The 21,828-nt window shown below is 40.0% G+C and overlaps 1 protein-coding gene across 1 annotated transcript; it reads right to left on the bottom strand.

The window, feature by feature from the left end:
* Positions 1–8,578: 8,578 nt before the first annotated feature.
* On the bottom strand, positions 8,579–13,063 carry cyp26a1 (cytochrome P450, family 26, subfamily A, polypeptide 1). Its single transcript, XM_077502692.1, has 7 exons — positions 11,926–13,063; positions 11,614–11,838; positions 10,507–10,788; positions 10,283–10,432; positions 10,074–10,208; positions 9,837–9,983; positions 8,579–9,300 (listed from the first exon to the last, which is right to left on the bottom strand). Exons 1-7 carry the CDS (start codon positions 12,112–12,114, stop codon positions 8,962–8,964), a joined length of 1,467 nt encoding a protein of 488 aa, XP_077358818.1. The 5' UTR covers positions 12,115–13,063; the 3' UTR covers positions 8,579–8,961.
* Positions 13,064–21,828: the final 8,765 nt, after the last annotated feature.

The raw sequence follows: 21,828 nt of genomic DNA on the forward strand, positions 1-21,828 counted from the left end.
TGTAAAAAAAAAAAAAAAAGAGCTCATACTAAAAACAACAACAATATTGTGCTTTTGTACATAACAGCAATGCATATAAACCACCTAAAATCTCTAATAACAATATTGAGGCACTTACTAATGCAAGCACATTGATCGCTTCACAAGAAAATTCGGTTCCCTTTTATCTGACAATTAGCATCGATTTGAAACATAGAAGGCCAAAACATCCCTCATGAAAATTAAATTGCACTAATAAACGAGCCACTAGAGGGTGCTAGAACTGCACAAATGGAAATCAACCTGATTTTTTTTTTTTTTTTTAACAAATGTGTTCCTTTTAAATATTGTGAACATGACGACGACGATATTGTGGCAGTTTTCATATCACGATATCGCCCTTATCGTGACATCCCCACCAAACACAGGTCACCTGTATCGCACAGCCGTACCGTATCCCGTAAGTGGTGTCAGGGAGCGGCCACAAGCTTGAAAGCGTGTGTCGATTTGTTTTCCTTTTGTCAGTCACTCGGGCCGATCGACTGTGAAATTGGGGCGAGCTCTGAAACAAAGGCCTTTTTTTTTTTTTTTTTTCCCTTTGGCCCTCATCAAAGCATCGAAATGTGACGTAGACATGTTAGATCCTCTGTCCTCTCTGTGGCCTTGCAGCACACCATCAGATAATATACGTTGATGCATGTGTACATATGTTATACGGAAAAAAGAAACAAGTTGGCCAGGGAAATAATGATTATATAATGTGACAAAAGACTCTTAGTTGACGATTACGAAGGAGCTTTTGAGCGGATCTGAGTGACCTTAATAAGACATCAGAGCGCGCATGCTGACCTGTCGGCGTTTATGATGCAGGGAGTGGCATTTGGATGTAAACGACGTTGAGGAGACGTTAACAGCGGCAATTGTTGTCTGCGTCTCTTTTTTTTTTTCTTCGCTTGATTGTCTTTTAGATGTTTGACGGTGCCACGGCCACAATAAAGTGAGGGAACCTTGTAAAGGTTCGGTAACGTGACCTCTGTGACCTTATCACCTGCTCAGACGAGCCTTATCAGCTTTTTGTCAGACAAGATTCCGTTTGAAATAAGGATGCAAAATTACTTGGTGAAACGTGCACTTAATATTACGCTTTTAGTTGGGACTTGTTTTGTGTTGTAGATATTATTTTGTTTTTATTATATTGTATGTATGAAATCGGGAGAGGAAAACCAATAGTACAAGTACAACATTGAAAAACATAAATTAACGCAAGATATCTGGAAGACTCTTAAAAGGGATACTTGACTCATTGAGCCATTTTCAGCAGTTAAAAGTTTGTATTTTGCCCAGAATGAATTTGATAACTACGTTAGCTTTTGTATACAATTAATACATTTAAAAACAAATTTTCCCACTTTGCTGTCGACATCACCTGTGCTGAGAAAGTAGATAACGACCAATCATGGCTCACCTGTTTTCTGGGTTTGGTCATCAAACTTGATCCATGATTGGTTGTTACCGACTTCCTCAGCACAGGTGATGTCATCTTCAGTCGACGGCAAGGGGAAAAAATAGTTTATTTTTCAAAGTATTAATTGTACAAGAAAAATAATGCCGTTAACAAATTCATTCTGAACAAAATATGAACGTTTTACTGCTGAAAATGGCTCAACGAGTCATGAAGCAAGAAGCAGTTGGTGTGAATGCACGTAAACTTTCCTGACAAAATGTCATCCATCGCCCACTGCAGGCCTGGAGTGAGTATTACAGCATTTTCAATCATTTGTCTCCGTTCTTGCGAATGGAGAAAAATTCATTTCGACGTTTGGTCATCGACACATTAAATTTTTCAAATCCTGGAAGAGAAATTTTATGTCATGTAAATGTAATGTATGATAAACATACCTTGATTCCAAATTTTGCACCATTTGGATTAGTGTGCTAATCAAGATTAAGAAAAAAAAAAGAAAAAAAAAGTAAAAAGTATGTTTAATTAACTTGATATCGTGGAAAGTTTTCTTTATCCATCCATTATCTTGACGGCTTATTCCTCACAAGGGTCGCGGGGGGTGCTGGAACCCATCTCAGCTGGCTTTGGGCAGTAGGCGGGGTACAACCCTGAACTGGTTGCCAGCCAATCGCAGAGTTTTCTTTATATTATTCATAATTTCTCAGAGAATGATGCATTAAACCCAACAACACAATTAAAAATTGTATATGTTGAATTTTTATTCAGAGAAGACCTAATTATCCTCCAAACAAAATGATATTCCTCGCAAGCCATTGAGAAAAATGCACTTAACACATGCATGACCCTCATTTATTGCACTCGTGAAGTGCGCGTGAATGTTTTTCACTTGCCTCGCCGATGATCTCGTTATCAGCTCGTTCGTATTATCCTGAGCAGGATCTCGGCCTGAACGACTTCTGTTTTCCCAGAATAGCCCCCCCTCGGCTCACTGACATGAGTTCAGGTTTGTGGTGAACTTTTGAACTTGGCAGAGTACGTTTTGAGCGCAATAGGCAAGTCAGGAAAATCTGCGCCCTGTAATCCTCGCTGACAAAAAAAACAAAAAAAGAGGATTTCCCAACTCGGGACCAAGACAACTGCCATTGTTCCATCGAGCCGCCAGTACAATGTGGCGTAAATGGGCAAATCCTGTCTGTTCAAACAATGTCGCCAGCTTTAGGAAAATTTATTCATACCGTTAGGTTAAGTTGTATTAGAACAACAAAATAGAACAATGAAGATGTGATTAAAATGTGGATTACTGAATCTTGGTACTGAAGAAGATGGTGTCCAAAGTTTGGACAGAAAACAAGGAAGAGCACCAAGTCAGTCGGTTCCATTAGCAGCCTCTTGAGCGTGATCGACAAAATGGGATGTTTTGAATGGGGATCGGTCCGATACCGATAAGTACTCGAGTACTCGTGACGCAGACGAGTACAAGCGAGCGACGGCAGAGGGGGACGACGTGAAGTGAGTCCTCCTTGCCTGTAAGTGGCGCTAGCTTGCAGCAGTTTTTCCACCAAAACGTCACCGGTTTGGAAACACTTCAAAATTGTGAATCTTAAACTAAAAGAGCATTTTTTTGTGTTTTATTTTGAGCGTTAAGACTATTGAAGAGTGACTGTGCTGTTTTTTGTTTTGTTTTTAGTGATTTTTTTTATTTGTCAAAATATACTACTGGTATAGGCAGTTAGGTCGGGTCTGAGTATCGGTATCGGACTGAAAAAAAAGTGGTATCGAACATCCCTACTTTTGAACCTATGACCAAGTCATTTCCTTCTTTTTCCATTTTCTCTTGCCGTTTACTGTAAATGAAAATGTCACTAAGCGGTACGATTCTGGTGGCCTTTACTTCCGCCTCCCAAATGCTAACAAAGGTAAATATAACATCAACATTACAACAGCAACTGTAAATTTGAACTTGAAAAGGTGACTTCACTGTCAACAAGGCGGAGACTCACGCGAGACAGCTCATTATCTTATTAGCTGCAGTAATGAGCTTGAATAATTAGTGACAGAAAGTGTGAAGATATGGGAGGACGACTGAGGAGATGCAAACGAGGCTCGCGGGTGTTCCACAGACGTGGAAATAGCGCTCGCAAAGGTGAAACGAGAAGTAGTGATCAAACTCCTCTTTCTGTGTCAGGGGTGTCCAAACGCTTTCATTTGAGGGCCACGTACAGAAAATCAGAAGGACGCAAGGGCCACATCATGTTGTGAAGAGAAATTGGATTTCGTCCTAAAATTTGTGCAAATAATTGATTTGTGCTTTTGCATATTTAGAAAAATGCTACAGTATATAAACCAATTTATTTGTAATATGGTTATAATAGTTTTGGAATTTTTCATTTGAGTTAGTTTTTATTAGTTTTAGTCCTTTAATAAATGCTTAGTTTTAGTTTAGTTTTAGGAAGTTTCAGTAGTAGTATTTTTGTTCATGTGTATTACTTGTGTGCAATATTTAAAAAAACACACCATGGTAGTGATGTCATCTTTTGGCGCTTTTCTATTGGCTGCTGCTAGATGACGTCACTTCTAAGTGACAGACTTTCAGACGTCATTATTCTGGTTTATATCAAAATAAATCTACTAAAAATCACACCAAAGACTAAAATGAAGGACATTTTTGTTATAATTATAGTTTTACTTAAAATCTAATTTCAGTTAGTTTTCGTTTTTTAAAAAGCATTTTCATTTTTTTTATTTCGTTAACAAAATTGTTTTCTTTTATTTTAGTTTGAGTTATTTTGTTAGTTTTAGTTATTACTAAAATAACCTTGAATAGCATCTGTGTTTTTGTGCAACCTCCCTTCTTACTTTGACCATCTAGAAAACATTTTTGTTTTTATTTGATTTGAACTGAGTCAAATGCCATTTTTAGCATATGCCGCGGGCCACTGAAAAATGGACGGCGGGCCGCAAATGGCCCCTGGGCCGTAGTTTGGACACCTCTGGTCTAAGTAAAAAGGAAAAAAATATATATATACAAAAATTCAAATGTAGTCCAAAAGTAACAACAACATTTTTTTTCATGGTCAATTATGAATATCCATAATTTGGATATGGAACATGTTGTATTACTCAATATTGTTTTACAGAAGAGGAGAGCAAAAATTGGATGAGCATCACTTCAAATGGAGAAAATGCAGAAATAAAACAAAAAAAAAATGGAAATTTTTAATCCTGGATCACGATTTGGACGAGCACCAAATTTGGTTGTTTTGGTTGCCCTGCAAAATTGGGTAAACTTAGCAGACAAAATAGATCGGTGAAAATCGGTCATACTGATTAGAGGCAATTGTGTGATATGAATATAATATACACTGTATGATAAAAGCCGTGTTGGTGTTGACCTCCAGCTGACCCGCTGAACTTGTCAACAGACAACTCTCAGCTCTTCCAATTATGAATAATCACATTGAGATACTAACAAGCATGCTAACGACGCCATTAGCATCTCCATTAGCATCAGCGAGCCAGCAAACAGCGCGTTAATGCGCTTTTTGGAATTGACGCGCCAACTGAATTACAATGTCTCCGCCATTACATGCGCCGTAAGTTGATTGACTCTCAACGACCGGGCTTATTCGATCAGATACTTTCCACATAAATTCAATGAGACTCATGAAGTACCATCACCACTGAGACAGCAAATTCATCATCACTTGATTAGATTTTTTTTTTTTCCTTATTTAATATTGTAAACAGACACGCTTGATGAAACGTGAGCATGGAAACGGTTCAACCCAAAATGATCCGCAGCTTTGAAGTTCATGTTCATTTATTTGGTATCTTGGGAAGTGAAAACTGAAAAAGAACGAAGACAGTGGGAAGTTGCGCTAGAATACAAACGATAAATATGTTCGTAGTCTGTCACGGAGAATTATTCATTCATTTATTGGACAGCTTTATGGAAACAAAAAGCATTTAAGCTATTGTCATAAAATCAAACATGTTCTTGGGCATTCCAATACTATACATGTGGAACGCTGGATATGAAGATTTTGAATATGGATTTTTTTTTTTCCCCATTATTTTATTTTATTTTTTCCCAGGTTCACACTGTGCCCACCCCATAAAGTAGCAATATGTTTTTTGATTCTGGAAGCGATCAAGTAATTTGAATGTGAATCTTCTGAATTTTCATGAAAAGTCTTTTTTTGTTATGATTTGTTGCCTCATTTCTATTCACTACATCAAAATTGAGCCGGGTATGATTTTATTTTCAATATTTATTCTTAACTGTATCTACTCCACCCAGTTCTATTTTTAGCATCGAAGCTCCGCGGAGTTAACGAGGCAATTGAGCACCGTGCAACGTAAACGAGCCAATTAAACACAGAAGTTACGTGAACCACAAACATAAATAACACACATTGAACTGCATATCGAGCACATATGGATGTTATTTCTCACAACAAAAGTACTTACTTATCGTCAGTAACGCACACGGAAATGGTGCTGCCGGAAGTAAGGAAATGAACCAGTGTGTTACCTTAAAAGGAGACGTACGTGAAACGGAAACAAACTTCGTTCCCCCCCCCCCAGTCTTTCCGACAATAGTAACAATTACCAACAAAACTACTTTACCTGCACGATAATAATGATTTACTGTGGAGCATGTTAGGCCTTATGACCTCATAGGAGAAATACCCTTCATGGTCTTTCACACTATGTTGTAAATTCATGACAATAGTCACAAATTTTGACAAAAAAAACGGTCTCGCCCTGCAAATTTTTGCCTTCACCGAGTGATCGGGAACAATGGAAGGAAAGTGATGGGCTTTAGAGTGAAAATTACAGACAAAGTTCAGAAAAGTTCACTCACATCGTTCCCCTCCGCGGATAGGAGAGCGGAACATAAAGGTGTCGGCGGAAATTTACTGTCACAATTTTGGCATTTCAGCCGAAACTCGCGTCCACAGCGACTCGCAAAAGTACAAGAGTTCAACGTCGGCCGGTCCAATAATCGCAAGAAGCGCGGTAATAAACATGGGCCGGGGGACAAGAGCACAATGCTGGCGTGTCGTCATGGAGTGGAAGGAGGCTGGAGGTAAATCACAATGGCAGCAGAAAGAAAAACGACTTGAGAATAAGGCCAAAGCACATTTTCCACTCAGGATGCCTTTGCTGTGCGTGGCCAAGTAAGATATCAACTCAAATAATTGACACTTTTAAAATGAAAATACTGTAATAGGGCTGTCAAAGTTAAAGCGTTAATAGATCAATTCATCACAGAACATTTTTATTTTTTTATTGCACAAATAGGCAAGTAATTTAGCTGATTAATTGTGATTAATCAAAATTAAAAAGTGTGATTAACAGGGATGTAACGATACCGGCAACATCGTGATATCGCGATATTCAGTCCACCACAATATATCGTTGTTGTCATGTATTAAAATAAAATAAAAAATAAAATAAAATATTAAAAGCAGCACATCTGTTAAAAAAAAAAGTCAGGTTGATTTCCATTTGTGCAGTTCTCGCACCCCCTTGTGGCTAGTTTTTTTTTTTTTTTTGTAGTGCAGTTTAATTTTCACAAGGCATGTTTTGGCCCTTATACATTTAAAATCCACACTAATGGGCAGATGAAGGGGAAAGTAATATGTTTGTGAACTGGGTCAATATGTGATTAAGTGCCTCAATACATATATTTCTGTATTTTTATATATATAATCATATTTTTATCGTATTTTTATTTTTTTTATAATATTATTTCTGTATAAGCACAATATTGTTTTTTAGGATGCGTTTTTGTTTTTTTTAACAACATTGTGAGTTTTTTTTATATCGCCAACCTCCCCACAATATTAAAAATTAAATTATTAATATAAAAATTGTAATCGTTTGACAGCACTCGAAAATAATAATAATTTGTAGATTTTCATCCAGAAGACGTCTTGAATTCATGAAACGGATATTTGATAAGGTTTTCCAGGTCAAATATTTAAACTTGCCAATATTTTGTTTTCGTGATATTGGCCTAATCTGAACCAGTGTTTACATAACAGTTATGAGTTTGCTCGTGCTCGTCTGATCTTTCTGAGAAAGAAAGAAAACAACAGAAGTACAAAAAAAACAACAGCATTTTTTTGGTTTGATCAGATCACGGTTTGACACCCGTGTATGAAATGTGATCATCCACTTTTCTGTCTGACCTTGCAGGACACGCGGAGACGATGGCCGCACGTCCGAGCTGCTGGAGCCTTTCCTGCCGTCGCACTGGAGGTCTGAATTGGTTCAGTGGCCTGAAAGTGAACTGATCAGTCTGAACTCTGTTTCACCCTCGGTCCGATCATCTGCCAGGGTCATCAGGCCCCTCTTGCTTTGCTTGATCTTCTTCTTCTTCTTCTATGGATTCCAGATTTTGCCGCCATTTTCTTTTCCCTCTCCATTTATTGATAATGGCATGCGAGGACCACCCAGCCTCTGCGCAAGGCAGGTTAAAATACGTTGAGTGCGCGCAAACGTCGAATTTGCATGTTGAACATTCAAGGGAATCGCTCTTCGGCACTTACGAATATGAATTGAATTTCAGTCAAAACAACTGGGCTTCCTATTCGTTAACATCCGCGTCCCGTTTTCATTTAGTTCAAGCTGATTAAGGATTTTTCTAGCACTCATTATGCGCAAATCGAAACAAAGCCACCTTAGAGCAACATAATTGCACACCGCTTACATAATACCTACAGTTTGTAAATGTTTAATTAGGGACGCTCAGTACACTTTTTCCAGACTGATACCAGTACAAGTATTCACTCAGACTACTTTTGATATATAAAATTTCATTTAACACAAAAAAAAAATTGAGCCAAGATAAAAATTCACTGCGTCACTCTGCAATAGAGCACCAACGACTGCCGAGAAGGACTTGCAAGTCAGATTGTTGGCTGGTACCCGATACCTTAAAATGAGGCCGGTATCGGTGCGATGCCGTACCTGGTATCGGTACTCTCACATCCCTGATAATTGCGTTTATTCACAGATCGGGTGCGCAATTCTGATGTAAAAGTTTGAGTCAACCTAACAACCTCCTTGACTGAGGAAACGTTTCATTTTTCTCAATACTCCAAAAAAAAAAAAACTACAAACTAGTCCATAAAAGGTTTTTATTAAATAAAAAAAAGCCAATACAACATAGCATCACTTAAATAAGTTGTCGTTAAGATACAAAATTTGATAACAAACTCTACATACATTATGTACACCAACCTCAAAGATACACCACTGAGCTGATTAGTGTTCCAATGTGTAAATAGTGCCTCTTGTTTAGTTTAATTTCCCCTTAAAAAATATATACACAAAAAAAGTATACATTCACCATATCATATAAAATATTGACAGTATGTACAGGCCATTAAAACAAACAGCGTCAACTTCAAAATATGTTCCTCGCAACACCTGAGTGCTTCCAAATTGTTTTGTTTTGCAGTAAAAACGGATTTTCGACTACTGAGAACATTTGAAAACGTCGTTTAATTTCGAACGTAGCGGGTAAACTTGGTGGGCAGATTGTCCACAGGATAAACGGTCGGCCCCGTCTTCATCATGGGCGGCCCGTTCAAGAGCGTGCAGTGACACTTTGTGACCACTTCCACCAGAAAGATCTTCAGCAGGACCTTGGCGAACTCCTTCCCGACGCACGTCCTGGAGCCGCCGCCGAACGGGATGTACTGAAACCGCCACGAGTCCGCCGACGCTTTCGACATGAAGCGCTCCGGCTGGAAGTCGTCCTTGTTGGGGAAGATGTCCGCCACGTCGTGCGTGTCGCAGATGCTGTAGATGACGTTCCAGCCTTTGGGAATTTGATATCCCTGCGGAAAAAAAAAAGAATTAAAAAAAAAAAAAAAAGGGAACTGGTGAGTCGGGACGTAACGATAAGGGCGATATCGTGATATTTAAAAACTGCCACAATATCCCGGCTGTTTTACTGGATTTTGACTGATTTTGCAAAATATTGTGTTCTATTGCTATAAAAGTATGTTTCTATCTGTTTCCGTTTTGCAGCAATTAGCATTAGAAGAGAGCTAAGTTTCATCAGTTTTCACAAATTTATTCAAAATTGTAAGTAATTGAGCTTTTTTTTTCCTAGATGGCCCTGGTTGATCTGCTTTGCTCTGCTGCCACCTGCTGGCCGTTTGTGTAATAACTACCGTTTTTGCAACCGTTCTTTGCAGTTGAGAGGCTGCATCAAAGCCTTCTGTATGCTCTAGCATTAAAAAAAAACAACAAAAAAAACGTATAAATACGTCTTTGGGACACTTAGAACATAAAAAACGTATTTACACGTCATTGGGAGCAAATGAGTTAAATTAGCAGAAGACAAAAAGGGAGATGATGTTGAACTTACGTTGAGTTCAAACGTCTTGAGCGCCACTCGAAACCCTCCGGGGACCGGCGGGTTCATCCTGAGAGTCTCCTTAATCACGCAACCGGTATACTTCAACTGCTCCAAAGACTCGATGTTCAAACTGCCGAGTTGCATTCCTCGCTCCTCCTTGAATGCACCAAAAAAAAAAGAAAAAAAAAAGGAGCATTTCGGAAAGCGGACGTTGACGGCAGAAATTCACCAAAAGGTCCCGTTTACCTTGTCAATCAATTCCTGCCTGACTTTTTTCACCACCTCCGGGTTCAGGCCCAGGAACATAATCAGGGAGGTGGCCGTGCTGGCCGTGGTTTCATGGCCGCCAAATAGGAGTTCCGTTGCAGACTCCTTGATAGCCTGTGAAGGGAACGCAACGGGCTGTTTTTCAAACGCCAAACAAGACTTTTCAAAAGAAACCAACGCGCGGTCACCTGCATGCTCAACGTCTCGCCGTTCTTCCTGCTGCTGTCGATGAGTTGCTGCAGGGCGTCTCCACGTTTGGACTCTTTCTGCGAGTCCCGAATCTTCTTCTTGATGTTCTCCTCTATCTTGGAATGGATGAAATTCCGAGCTTTAAGACCCTGAAGAGGGACAGAACAAAAATAAAGAAACGAACGCGGCATGCCCACGTATTTCCTGCACGTTTCCTCCTTACCCTGTACAAGCCGCTGAAGGGGACGTCGATGGGCAGAGAAAACAAGTTTTTGGTCATCTCCTCAAACGCCTCCACCAGCTGCCGCTCGTCGGCGCCGATCTGCTCCGGCGGGAAGCCGAGCAGGATCCTCATGGCGACGCGGAACATCAGCCGCTTCATTTGCGGGTAGACCAGCACGCCGGAATCCGCCGCCAGCCACTCGGCCACCGCCGCGCCAACCTCCTCCTGGATGAGCGGCACGTACAGCTCCAGCGCCTCCCTGGAGAACGCCCGCATGATGGCCTGCGCCGTTGTTGGCCGTTTCATTGGGTTGCAAACACAGTTGGGAGCCTTTTCATTTATGCCAGTTGGATTCAGTACAGTTATGAGAAATAAACAGTACATTACTCCATTTTCTCTCTCTTTTTTTTTTTTTTATAAACAATAAAAAGTTCAATAGAATTCCTGGTTGAATTCAAGTATTTTCATAGTTTATCATTAAAACAAATTGTACTATTTTATTAAAAATAAATAAAAACAATAAGAAAATATAAGCCATGGGATGCATAAAGATAATTTTGATAAAACAGCAATTCAGTTCACTTAAAACCGGATCAACTTAATTCAGTTCACTTAAAATCGGATCAACTTAATTCAGTTCACTTAAAATCGGATCAACTTAATTCAGTTCACTTAAAATCGGATCAACTTAATTCAGTTCACTTAAAATCGGATCAACTTAATTCAGTTCACTTAAAATCGGATCAACTTAATTCAGTTCACTTAAAATCGGATCAACTTAATTCAGTTCACTTAAATCCATCATCCGCCACTTTTTTTTGGTTTGAAAACAAATCATACGCTTGATTGTTACATTTTTAACAATTCCATTACTGTAATATTGATATTGCTGATTATTTATAACCTGAAAACATTCTACATTGTTTCCATAAAATATATATTGGCTACTTTGTTTAAAGTAACTTTTTTTTTTTTTTTTGGAGAGCAGTACAGTACTAAAAAAAAAAAAAAGTGAACAATATGTTGTTAAACGCCAGTTTAAATGCAAGTATGTCAATCGCTTATCACTGGAAAAAAAATAAAAATAATAAATGGATCGGTCCTGACCTTTTTCTTGCTTTTGTGCCGCGCCCCGTGGACGTTGGACAGCGTGTCCGAGCCCAGAATGGCGCGCACGGACGCGGGCCACTGGACCGCCACCAGCTTGTGCTCGCCCAGCAGAATCTGCCGGACGTTGTCGCCGCCGGTCACGCGCACGGTCGGGTTGCCGAACAGGTGAGTCCGGTAGATGGAGCCGTACTTGTGCCGCTTCATGCGGAGGAACTTCCTCCGCTGGACAACAGCCACCGCAAACAAAAGCAAAAGCAAAAACATTGCGAATCACTCCTCCTCGCCTTGACGCCATTTTGTGCCTTTTACCTGCAGGATGAGCTGCAGCGTCTCCCCGAAGAAAGGCAAGCCCATGGAGCCCGGAGGCAGCGGGCTGGCGCAGCTCGGATCTCGGCCCCTGCTCATGTAAACCTCCCACAGCTTGACGGCCACCAGGAAGAGCAGCGCGGGAAGCACGACGGTGCACAGCAGAGTCGCCAGCAGCGTGCTGAGCGCCATGTCGGCCGATAATCGAGGATGCTCAAGCTCGAGCGAAGTGAAGCGAAGTGAAGTGAAGTGAAGCTCCGTCGCCGCCTTTTATAGGCTTTTCGCCTTGTCACCTTCTCCTCCCGCAGATAAATTAGTTCACTCAAAGTTCATCTTTAATTGTGGGTGTCGCTCGGCCCCGCCCCCTCCTCGCGAACCGGCTCGCCTCGCCATTTGTTCCCAAAGCCAGCAAGCACACATCTTTTTTTTTTTTTTCTTTTTAATCCTTTACCTCCTGTTGCACGCACACAATCGTCGGCAGATTTTAACTGAGAAAAACAAAAACAGAAAAACAAAAGAAAGAAGCGCGTCCCCAAGACGCCTTTTGTTGGCGTCAACTCATTTGGGTTGGTTGGAAACCTGATTGAATGAAGTTAAGCCCTGCTTGGAAGGATTCCGCGATCTTGCCTGCGGGGTGAGCCGCATTCAAGAGCAAAGGACATTTTCAGCCGCTCCGCAACATAGATAGAAAACAAAAAAACAAAAAGAGGCTAAAAGGACTGCAGAATGTTCTTAATCCTTCTCCGTGGGCGTCATTCACAGCCTAAGATGTTTTTTTTTGTCTTATGCTCCTCATTTATCCCCTTTTTTTGTTTTATTTCCGTCATCGTAACTGCAACGAGGCAAAGGCGACTTTATTGCACATTTTCATACACAAGGAAACTCAATGTGATTCACACAATAAAGTGCAACACATCAAAACAACACTAATTAAAATGACAAAAATAATAATAAAAAAAACACCATTTAAAAGCAACAGAAATAAATCAATAAAAAAACACGACGGGAATACGTGCAGCATAACAACTAAAAGCTGCTCCACCATGTTTGCTTTGCTCCGCGATTTGTCCGCAAGACGACGTCGTCGTCCTGCCGGGTTTTTATATTCAATTAGCTTCATGTGACCCGAAGCATTCAGTGATTTATAGACAAGTTTGAGGAATCCACATCCAGAAAGGAAAAGTTTTTTTTTCTTTAGTCACAGGTGCATCTACTCACCAGGTGGAGACGAGCTCGTTTACCTGCCAGTGAAGTAGAAGCACCTGTGGCCAGGGGTGGGGGGGGATTTCCCCGCTAAATAAAAATACTAGCTCAACATGAATGAAAGAACAAGTTTTTGATTGCAACTTTTTTCTTCTTAGTTTTGTTTTAGCATGAACTCAACACTACCTGAATTGAAATATAATTATCCATGGAAATAGTTACTTTTTTATTTTTTTTTCGAACATACTTGCAAATATCTGATATATATATATATAATTATATTATATATATTAGGGGTGTCTGGCGATTAAAATTTTTAATTGTAATTAATCGCACAACGACAGAAGTTAGCTGGCGATTAATCGCAAATTTTATATCAGTTCTCGATGTACGATAAAATGCACAATAATATATAAGTAAACATTTCGTTAAGTCTTTCTTGCTCCCTTATGTGGACATGTTTGTCCTTTTAATTGTCTGAAAATGTCTTTGCAAATGGATTGAGTTGATTATTGCAAAACGAAATCCAGACGAACATCCTGGAAAGCAGCGTTGCCCTCAGCTTGACTCACACTTTTTATGAGTTTACTTTCAACAATGAACTTCTTCCTAATCTCCAACAAGACTTTAACCTGCTCCTACTTTCGCACCTCCTCCCGTTTCTCTCTCCGGCGCGCGACCCGGATATAAAAATGATATCTGCGAGTGCGGTTGGGTTCAACTGTCGGTCAGCAAGCGTCAGAAAAGGGAAGGAAGGATGTCACGCACGTACAACGCCGCATGGACGTCAACAATCGGCTGCATTTCAAGTCAATATTCGTGTCCTGTCAACGACGCGTCCGTCTTGCGAGTTGAAGGGGAGGGGGCGGGGCATTGGCAGCGTGTGGAATAGTGGGGTGGGCGGGGCCGGCCGGATGCGCGCGTTTCCGTTTCCGCAGGGCCAATCTGTCAGCACAGAGACAGTCTGGCTGCTGCTTTTACGACGACTCATGACACGCATGGATCCGTCTCATTCGGGCACGCCGCCCGTTTTCATTGGGGGCGTCGCCCCAAGTGCGAAGTCGCTGCCGAGAACCCAAACAAGTCGTTCAAACTCCAGTGGATCGATTGCAAATGTGACATTGGCGCTTGTTACAAGTGAACGGCGCCCATTCGAAGACCTCAAGTTTGATCGGAGCCGATCATTCAATCAGAAATTGACGATTGATTTAGCCTATCAAAATGTAAAATCGAAACCATAAAATCCATCCATCCATTGATAAGTAAAACTTTCACGCGCCGCCATTTTCACATTTCGCAGTCCCGTTCGCTCCCGACTGTTTTACTGGATTTTGACTGATTTTGCAAGGCCCGCAGAATATTCTGTTCTATGGCTATAAAAGCATGGAACCTACCAAAAGAAAGATTAAAGTCTCTTCTTTCATCAGGAAAAAAAAAAAAAAGTATGTTTCTGTTTCCGTTTTGCAGCAATTAGCATTAGAAGAGAGCAAAGTTTCATCAGTTTTCACAAATCATTTAAAATTGTAAGTAATTTAGCTTTTTTTCAACATGGCCCTGGTTGATCTCCTTTGCTCTGCTGCCACCTGCTGGCCGTTTGTGTACTAACTACCATTTCTGCAACCGTTCTTTGCAGTTGAGAGGCTGCATCAAAGCCTTCTGTTTGCTCTAGCATAAAACACACCAAAAAAAAAAAACGTATAAATACGTCTTTGAGACACAACATTAAAAAAACGTATTTACACGTCATTGGGAGCAAATGATGTAATGACCATATCATTTTGGAATGTGAAAGAAAGCACGCATGGGGAGAACATGCAAACATACATGGAGGCAGAGTTGAAATTTGGACTGGAGACGTACAAGTGCGGGTGTTGTTGACATTGTGCGTGACGTGACGGGACCATTCTAACAGCGGTGAGGCAAGTTTAGCTTCTGCTTTTACAAGGACTGTTTATTTGGGCCCGCTGCGTGTTTTCATTTCGAGGGGTCACTCCAAAAGTGACCCCTCAAAACGCTCATTCAGCTGGAGCGGACGGATTGTAATTTTAGGCTGTGCAGCGGCGCTTCCAAAACCCGATTCACACGGAAGGGAGAATTAGCCCGATTGGAGACACGAACCTCCACTCGCTGATATCCAAAAGATCATTTTCAAAGGATGACATCACTTCCTTCCAAAAGAGCATATAATGATGTCATTTTATTTTTAATGAAATATTCAGTGTTTTGCTGACTAAATAGTAAAACACCCGGTTCAGTAAAACCCCGCCTCTCCCCATGTGTGATTGCCACGCCCCCCCGGTGGGCCAACTGCAGTCTGCTGTCGTAGCTCTGCGTTTGAGCACTCTCTGATTGCACGTCATCAATTCTTCAATAAACATTTGAAACAAAACCTTTCCGCAAGACATCACGGAGGAGGAAGGGGAGGAAAAAAAGCTGAGGTGGTCTCAAACCAGGAACTTGCTGCTTACAGAGCGAGCACACGAACCACTGTACTATTCTTTGTTAGGTTCCAAAGTGCAAAAGTTTGACTTGTAGTTCACACAAGTACCAGCAACAACATTTTTGTCGACAGTATCGATCCACACAACGACAGTAATTACAATCACGTTTTTGTTTTTTTCCCAAATGAAACTCGAACAGTCCAATTGAAGTCTCATGACGTCAAACGTGAACGTGGGAGGAAATCTGGGCAAATTCTGAATAGTATGTTTAAAACGAGCGCGTCTTTTGTTCGTGAAAGCGAAAGCCTTTTTTTTTTTGGCGCCGTTAGCGAGCTGGCAAACGCGCCAGTCGTGCGCGGAGGTCAACGCGTGCGGTTCACCGCTCGGCTTTCCCGGTTAAAAAGTTCAGCGCATGGAAATTTGACTGACTCACTTCTAGGAAGAATGTTTGGCTGGTGGGTTTTGCACCTGTCCTACCCAACATTCTTCTCGTCTCAAAGTTGGCTTCTATTCAGGTGGGAGTGTAACGTACCATAAAAAAAAAAAAAAAAAAAAAAAAAAATCATCCCTCGAGGGTGACGTCTGTCCTATTTTTTTTTTTGCCAGCAACACTCGTCGGTAAATCTCGTATGTTGCCGCTGATGATGATGATGATGATAAGTGGTTAGACGTGAGAAAAAACATTTTATGAGTGACAACAATGTTGGTGTTTTGGCGCCATGATTTGTGAGCGCGTTTCCACCGGGCTATGTTGGAGATTTTCTCGTCACAACGTGAACATGTGGAAGGATTGTGCAGTTCAGGTGCGATACGGGAGGGAGGAGAAGGCAAGTTCAAGTGGCGAAGAGGATAAATTCTCTTGTGTTTACAGCTGCAAATGTCAACATGTCGCTTTGCAAAACGAACGCCAAGATAAAGCGCAGACCCGCTCGGACACAAACGAGCGCTCGGACACATGCTGAAAAAGCGCACGTCGATTGGGAAAGTCAAAAAGGGTTCCGTTATCGATCAAAAACAGATTTTCTGATGGTTTGCAGCAGATTTAATGACGCCTATTTTTAGCTGCAATAAATTATTTCGGTTTCGTTTGGAGTTTTGTTTTTGAAATTCAGTTAGTTTTAATTATTTTTTAAAGTGGTTTTGTTGCTTTTTATTAGTTTGAGTTAGTTTTTTAGTATTATTATTATTATTATTATTATTTTTTTAAACATTCAGTATTACTTGTGCCCAATATAACTTGTGATTTTCTATTGGCTGCTGCTAAATGACGTCACTTCTGTTTGACACACTTTCAAATGTCATTATTCCGGTTAATATCAAAATAAATCTACTTCAATTCACATTTCAAATCATCCCCAAAGGCTCATGCATCATGTTAATTACCAAAGATGAAAACCAAGGACTTTTTTTTTTCTATAATTAGTTAGTTTTGTTAGTTTTGGTTTACTGAAAAGCATTTTTTGTTTTTATTTTATTTCGTTTAGTTTGAGTTTTTTTTCATGAGATTAAAATAACTTTGAACCTCAGACGAGTGGATATTTTTTGGGGGGAGGAATTAGCATTTTAACAGGGCTAAAAGCTAAAGATTTTTTTTTTTAAGTTGATTTTGCATGATAGGACCTTTTAAAAAAAAATCATGCCAATATAAAATTTTAGCAATTAAGAGCCAATACATAGTATTAAATAAATTAAAACAGCAAATATTTTGTTGCTCAAAGCCGTTTAAAGAAAGAAAATATAACTCCGAATGAAAAAAACAAAAATAAAAAATAATGTTGTTTGGAGTCTTTCTGGTGTTTTGTCTGAAACGTAAATGCTCCCGATAAAAATGCAATCTTCCTGATAATTCATCATCATCATGATCATTTGCGTATTTTCTCTACAAAACCAATTTTTTTTTCTTATGTAATTAGCAGGATACGAAATGTCTACTTGTGTCCCGAAGGAAGCGTTGCAAACTGTTGCATCAGAGGAGTAACGGCAACGTAACGGTAACGTAACGGTAACGTAACGGTGGAGTCGTCCGCCTCTGCCGACCCGCCAGCGCTCGCTGAAGCGGCAAATTTGCAAAAAAAAAAAATCCTCGCCGGCCGCTCGTGGACCAAACGCGCGTTGAAGCGCGCGCAGGCAGCACCAATCGCACCAATCGACTGCAGAGTGAGCAGGCGTGTTTGGAGCTTGTATCAACAAACGCCCCCCCAGCCCCCCTCGCGGCTCCTGCGCTGCTGACCTGCTAGTGACCCTGACACTTCGGTGAACTCGCAACCAAGTTCATCCTCTGAGAAACACAAAAAAACTCCTCAGAGCCGCCATAGCAACAGAATGGCCTGCTCACTGTTTTCGGATCGTTTGAAGGATTTCCCTGCTAGGTCAGCATGTGCCAAATTCGAAAAATGAAATCTGATCGAATTCCTTCGAAACAAGATTTTTTCCAGATGGCTGCGGAGGCCAAATTCACATTCACGATGATTGGTGCAGCCGATAAAAGAACCAATCTCAGCACAAACAGTCCCAAGACACGAATCTTTGGAAAAAGCGTGCGGGTTCGTTGAAATTCAAAATGGCTTCCCCACTTTTCCCAACGTGGCCACCATGCGAATATTTCAAATGGGATTTTTAACGACGGAATCTCACCACTTTGATCTATTTAGATGATCTTTGCGGGTGGAAATGTCGAGTTTTAACGATCAGGGCCCGGTTGTTCAAAACTCGGTTATCAGCTTTAACAATTGGTAAAGTAGATTTAACCGATCCGTTAGCTTGAACGTCACCGTTATCTTGTTGTTCAAAACTCCGTTATGCGGTCAGACCACCTCATTTTTCTGTATTTTTTGAATGTTGCGTCTTAAAATGTGCGCGTTTATATCTTATACTCGTCGTACAAAATGCTAAGTGTGTGTTCATGCATCACTTTTCACTATCGTGAAGGCCACGAAGATGGCAAACGGGGTTTACCGATCTTCGGAATGCTTTTCAACAGGTCGTTCGCAAACGGGAAACGCGACGACTCGTCGTGTTTGCCGCTTTGCGAAGAATCAATGTCGAAGACGACAGCAGCTGTGTGGGATGCACAAGTTTATGGCTGGAGGTGCAAATCGGAGGAACATTCCCGAGATGAGGTCAAGGGGAGTGTCGAGCTGCTGGTTCAGCGCGAGGTCGCTTTGCTCTTTTTCGACTAAACATTTACTTGGAGACGTTTCAAATAAAATTCGATCCAACCGCAGCGACGGCCGGTTTGTTTGCAAATAAAATATCTGTTACGCACGGGTCGAAAATCAATTCATCCATCAATCCAACTTTATTTGTATAACACCTTTCATACATTCAAATGAGTGTATTGAGCTTAGTACTTTTGAATGCTTATGAAGTAAATTGAGAGAGAAATGATGAAAAATGATGACCTCCTAGTTAATTAATGGGCAATGGCCTTTACAAACTGTGCCCCAGAATAGTATCAGACATCTGATAATAATGATGATGAGAAGTTATATGGATGGAAGTGGGCGTGAAAAGTGACACTTAGAAAAAGTTCAATGAATGGGGAAAAGTTGATCTTAAACGCTAAATTATGCAAATATTGTGATGTGGAATCAGATGATATATACCCCAGGAGGCGTGAATTTTTGAAGCTAGTTGAAAATTGGAAGTATTATGTGGGAGTTGTTACGTGGGGGGAGTGTAGAGAATAAAAATCACAGTAAAATAATTGTCAACAATTAGGCCAATCGTCTTTTTGTGTATATCCGTCTGCCTCTTGTATTGGAGTGAACGCGCAACCTTTTTACCGCCTCGTTAAAACGTTTGATGCCGCCACTAAAACGGTCGTCAACACTCAGGAAGGAGTTTTTTTTTTTTTTTTCCTTCTCCAACTCGTCTGGCCGCATTTGACGCAGGAAGGCGACATTTGCGGGGATTCGAGTTTTGCGCATCGTTGTGTTGCCTCATCAATTAGTTTGACCTCGGTTGCATTGCGGAGCACGGAACAAATGTTTTGATCGCTGACGCGATGGGAGGAGCACGGTAACCCTTTTTGAGCAAAAAAAACAAAACAAAAAACAACCAAACATGTTTCTTTGTGTGTGAGTGTTGGCAGGGTTGCTGCTGGCCGCTCATAATGGAACACTCCAAAATGTTTCTCGCCTCATTACATCTGCGGCGACGAGGATCCTCACATTCAGACATTGACCCGGGCTAAAGTTCACTTGCCGTTTCCCAGTTAGGGGGGGGCCACATCATGTTATGAAGAGAAATTGTCTTTAGTCCTAAAAATTGTACAAATAATTGATTTGTGCTTTTGCATATTTAAAAAAAAATGTTACAGTATATAAACCAATTTATTTGTAAAATGGCAGTCGAGTTATTAGCGTTTTTGAGTTAGTTTTTATTAGCTTTCAGGGTGGTTCTGTTACTTTTTATTAGTTTAGTTCTTTAAAAAAAATGCTTTGTTTAGTTTAGTTTGTTAGTTTCAGTATTAGTATTATTTATTTATTTTTTTTAAATGTGTATTACTTGTGCGCAATATTTCAAAAACAACATGGGGGCGACGTCATCTTTTGGTGCTTTTCTATTGGCTGCTGCTTGATGACGTCACTTCTGTGTGACATATGTTTTCAAACGTCATTATTAGCAATTAATTTTGACATATTTATATCAAAGTAAATATTAATATATTTATGTCAAAATAAATCACATTTAAAATCATGCGTTAAATGACTTACCAAAGACTACAACAAAGGACATATTTGCTATAATTGGCGTTATTTTTAGTTAGTTTTGTAAACATAAAAAAAGTAGTTTCAGTTCGTTTTCATTTTTATTTGATTTTGGTAACAATAATGTTTTTTTGAATTTTAGTTTTTTCATTAGTTTTAATTCACTAAAATAACCTTTAATAGCACCTGTGTTTTTCGACACCCTCCCTTCTTACTTTGACCATCTCCAAACATTTTTGTTTTTATTTTATTTGAACTGAGTCAAATGCTATTTTTAGCATATGTCGCGGGCCACTGAAAAATGGACGGCGGGCCACAAATGGCCCTCGGGCCGCAGTTTGGACACCATTGGTGTAAAATAATGACATCCAGGACGAATCCCCCCGTACAAGTTGCATTGCTCATCTGAGGACTGCTTGGAAAATTACACATTTACCAAAAAAATGTTTTCCTCTGGTATCATACTGTAATGAGTAGGGGTGTTAAAAAAAATCGATTCGGCGATATATCGCGATACTACATCGCGCGATTCTCGAATCGATTCAAAAAGGGCAGAATCGATTTTTTTTTTTTTTTTTTTTTTTTAGGATTCACACCTTGAGCATGGAAGAATGTTATATGAACGGAACATTAAGCCTTAATATTTTATTTTAATGCTGTTCAAACATGAAACAGATTACAACCTCTATAAGATAAATAAATAATACATTTTCATATAAATCTTACACTCTACAAGCTTACTGATTAGTATTTTCTAAATTTGAATGAAAAAAAATCGCAACAATCGACTTATAAATTCGTATCGGGATTAATCGGTATCGAATCGAATCGTGACCTGTGAATCGTGATACGAATCGAATAGTCAGGTACTAGGCAATTTACACCCCTAATAAATCATATATATTAGGGGTGTTAAAAAAATCGATTAGGCGATATATCGCGATACTACATCGCGCGATTCTCGAATCGATTCAATAATCGGCAGAATCGATTTTTTTTTTTTTTTTTTTTTTTTTTTTTTAGGATTCACACCTTGAGCATGGAAGAATGTTATATGAACGGAACATTAAGCCTTAATATTTTTATTTTAATGCTGTTCAAATGTGAAACAGATTGCAAACTGTTTGTGTACAGTGGCTCACGGTTATAAGCCTCAAGTTTTAGATAAATATATTCATACAAATCTTACAGTGTACATGTACAAATTTACTGATAGTATTTTCTAAATTTGAATGGAAAAAAATCGCAACAATCGACTTATAAATTCGTATCGGGATTAATCGGTATCGAATCGTGACCATTCGTATCGGGATTAATCGGTATCGAATCGAATCGTGACCTGTGAATCGTGATACGAATCGAATCGTCAGGTACTAGGCAATTCACACCCCTAGTAATGAGTGTTTGGCATCCGACTCACAGTTGCGACGTTTCAGGGTTCGAGGCTTCCCTTGTGCAGTTTTTCCATCTTCTGCTGTTTTTGTGGGCTTCGCCGCATACTCCGACTTCTTCCCACGTTCCAAAAAAACAAACAACAGATTCTGAGAAAT

The sequence above is a fragment of the Festucalex cinctus genome, chromosome 17 (genome assembly GCF_051991245.1).
Source record: "Festucalex cinctus isolate MCC-2025b chromosome 17, RoL_Fcin_1.0, whole genome shotgun sequence".
Taxonomy (NCBI): Eukaryota; Metazoa; Chordata; class Actinopteri; order Syngnathiformes; family Syngnathidae; genus Festucalex; species Festucalex cinctus.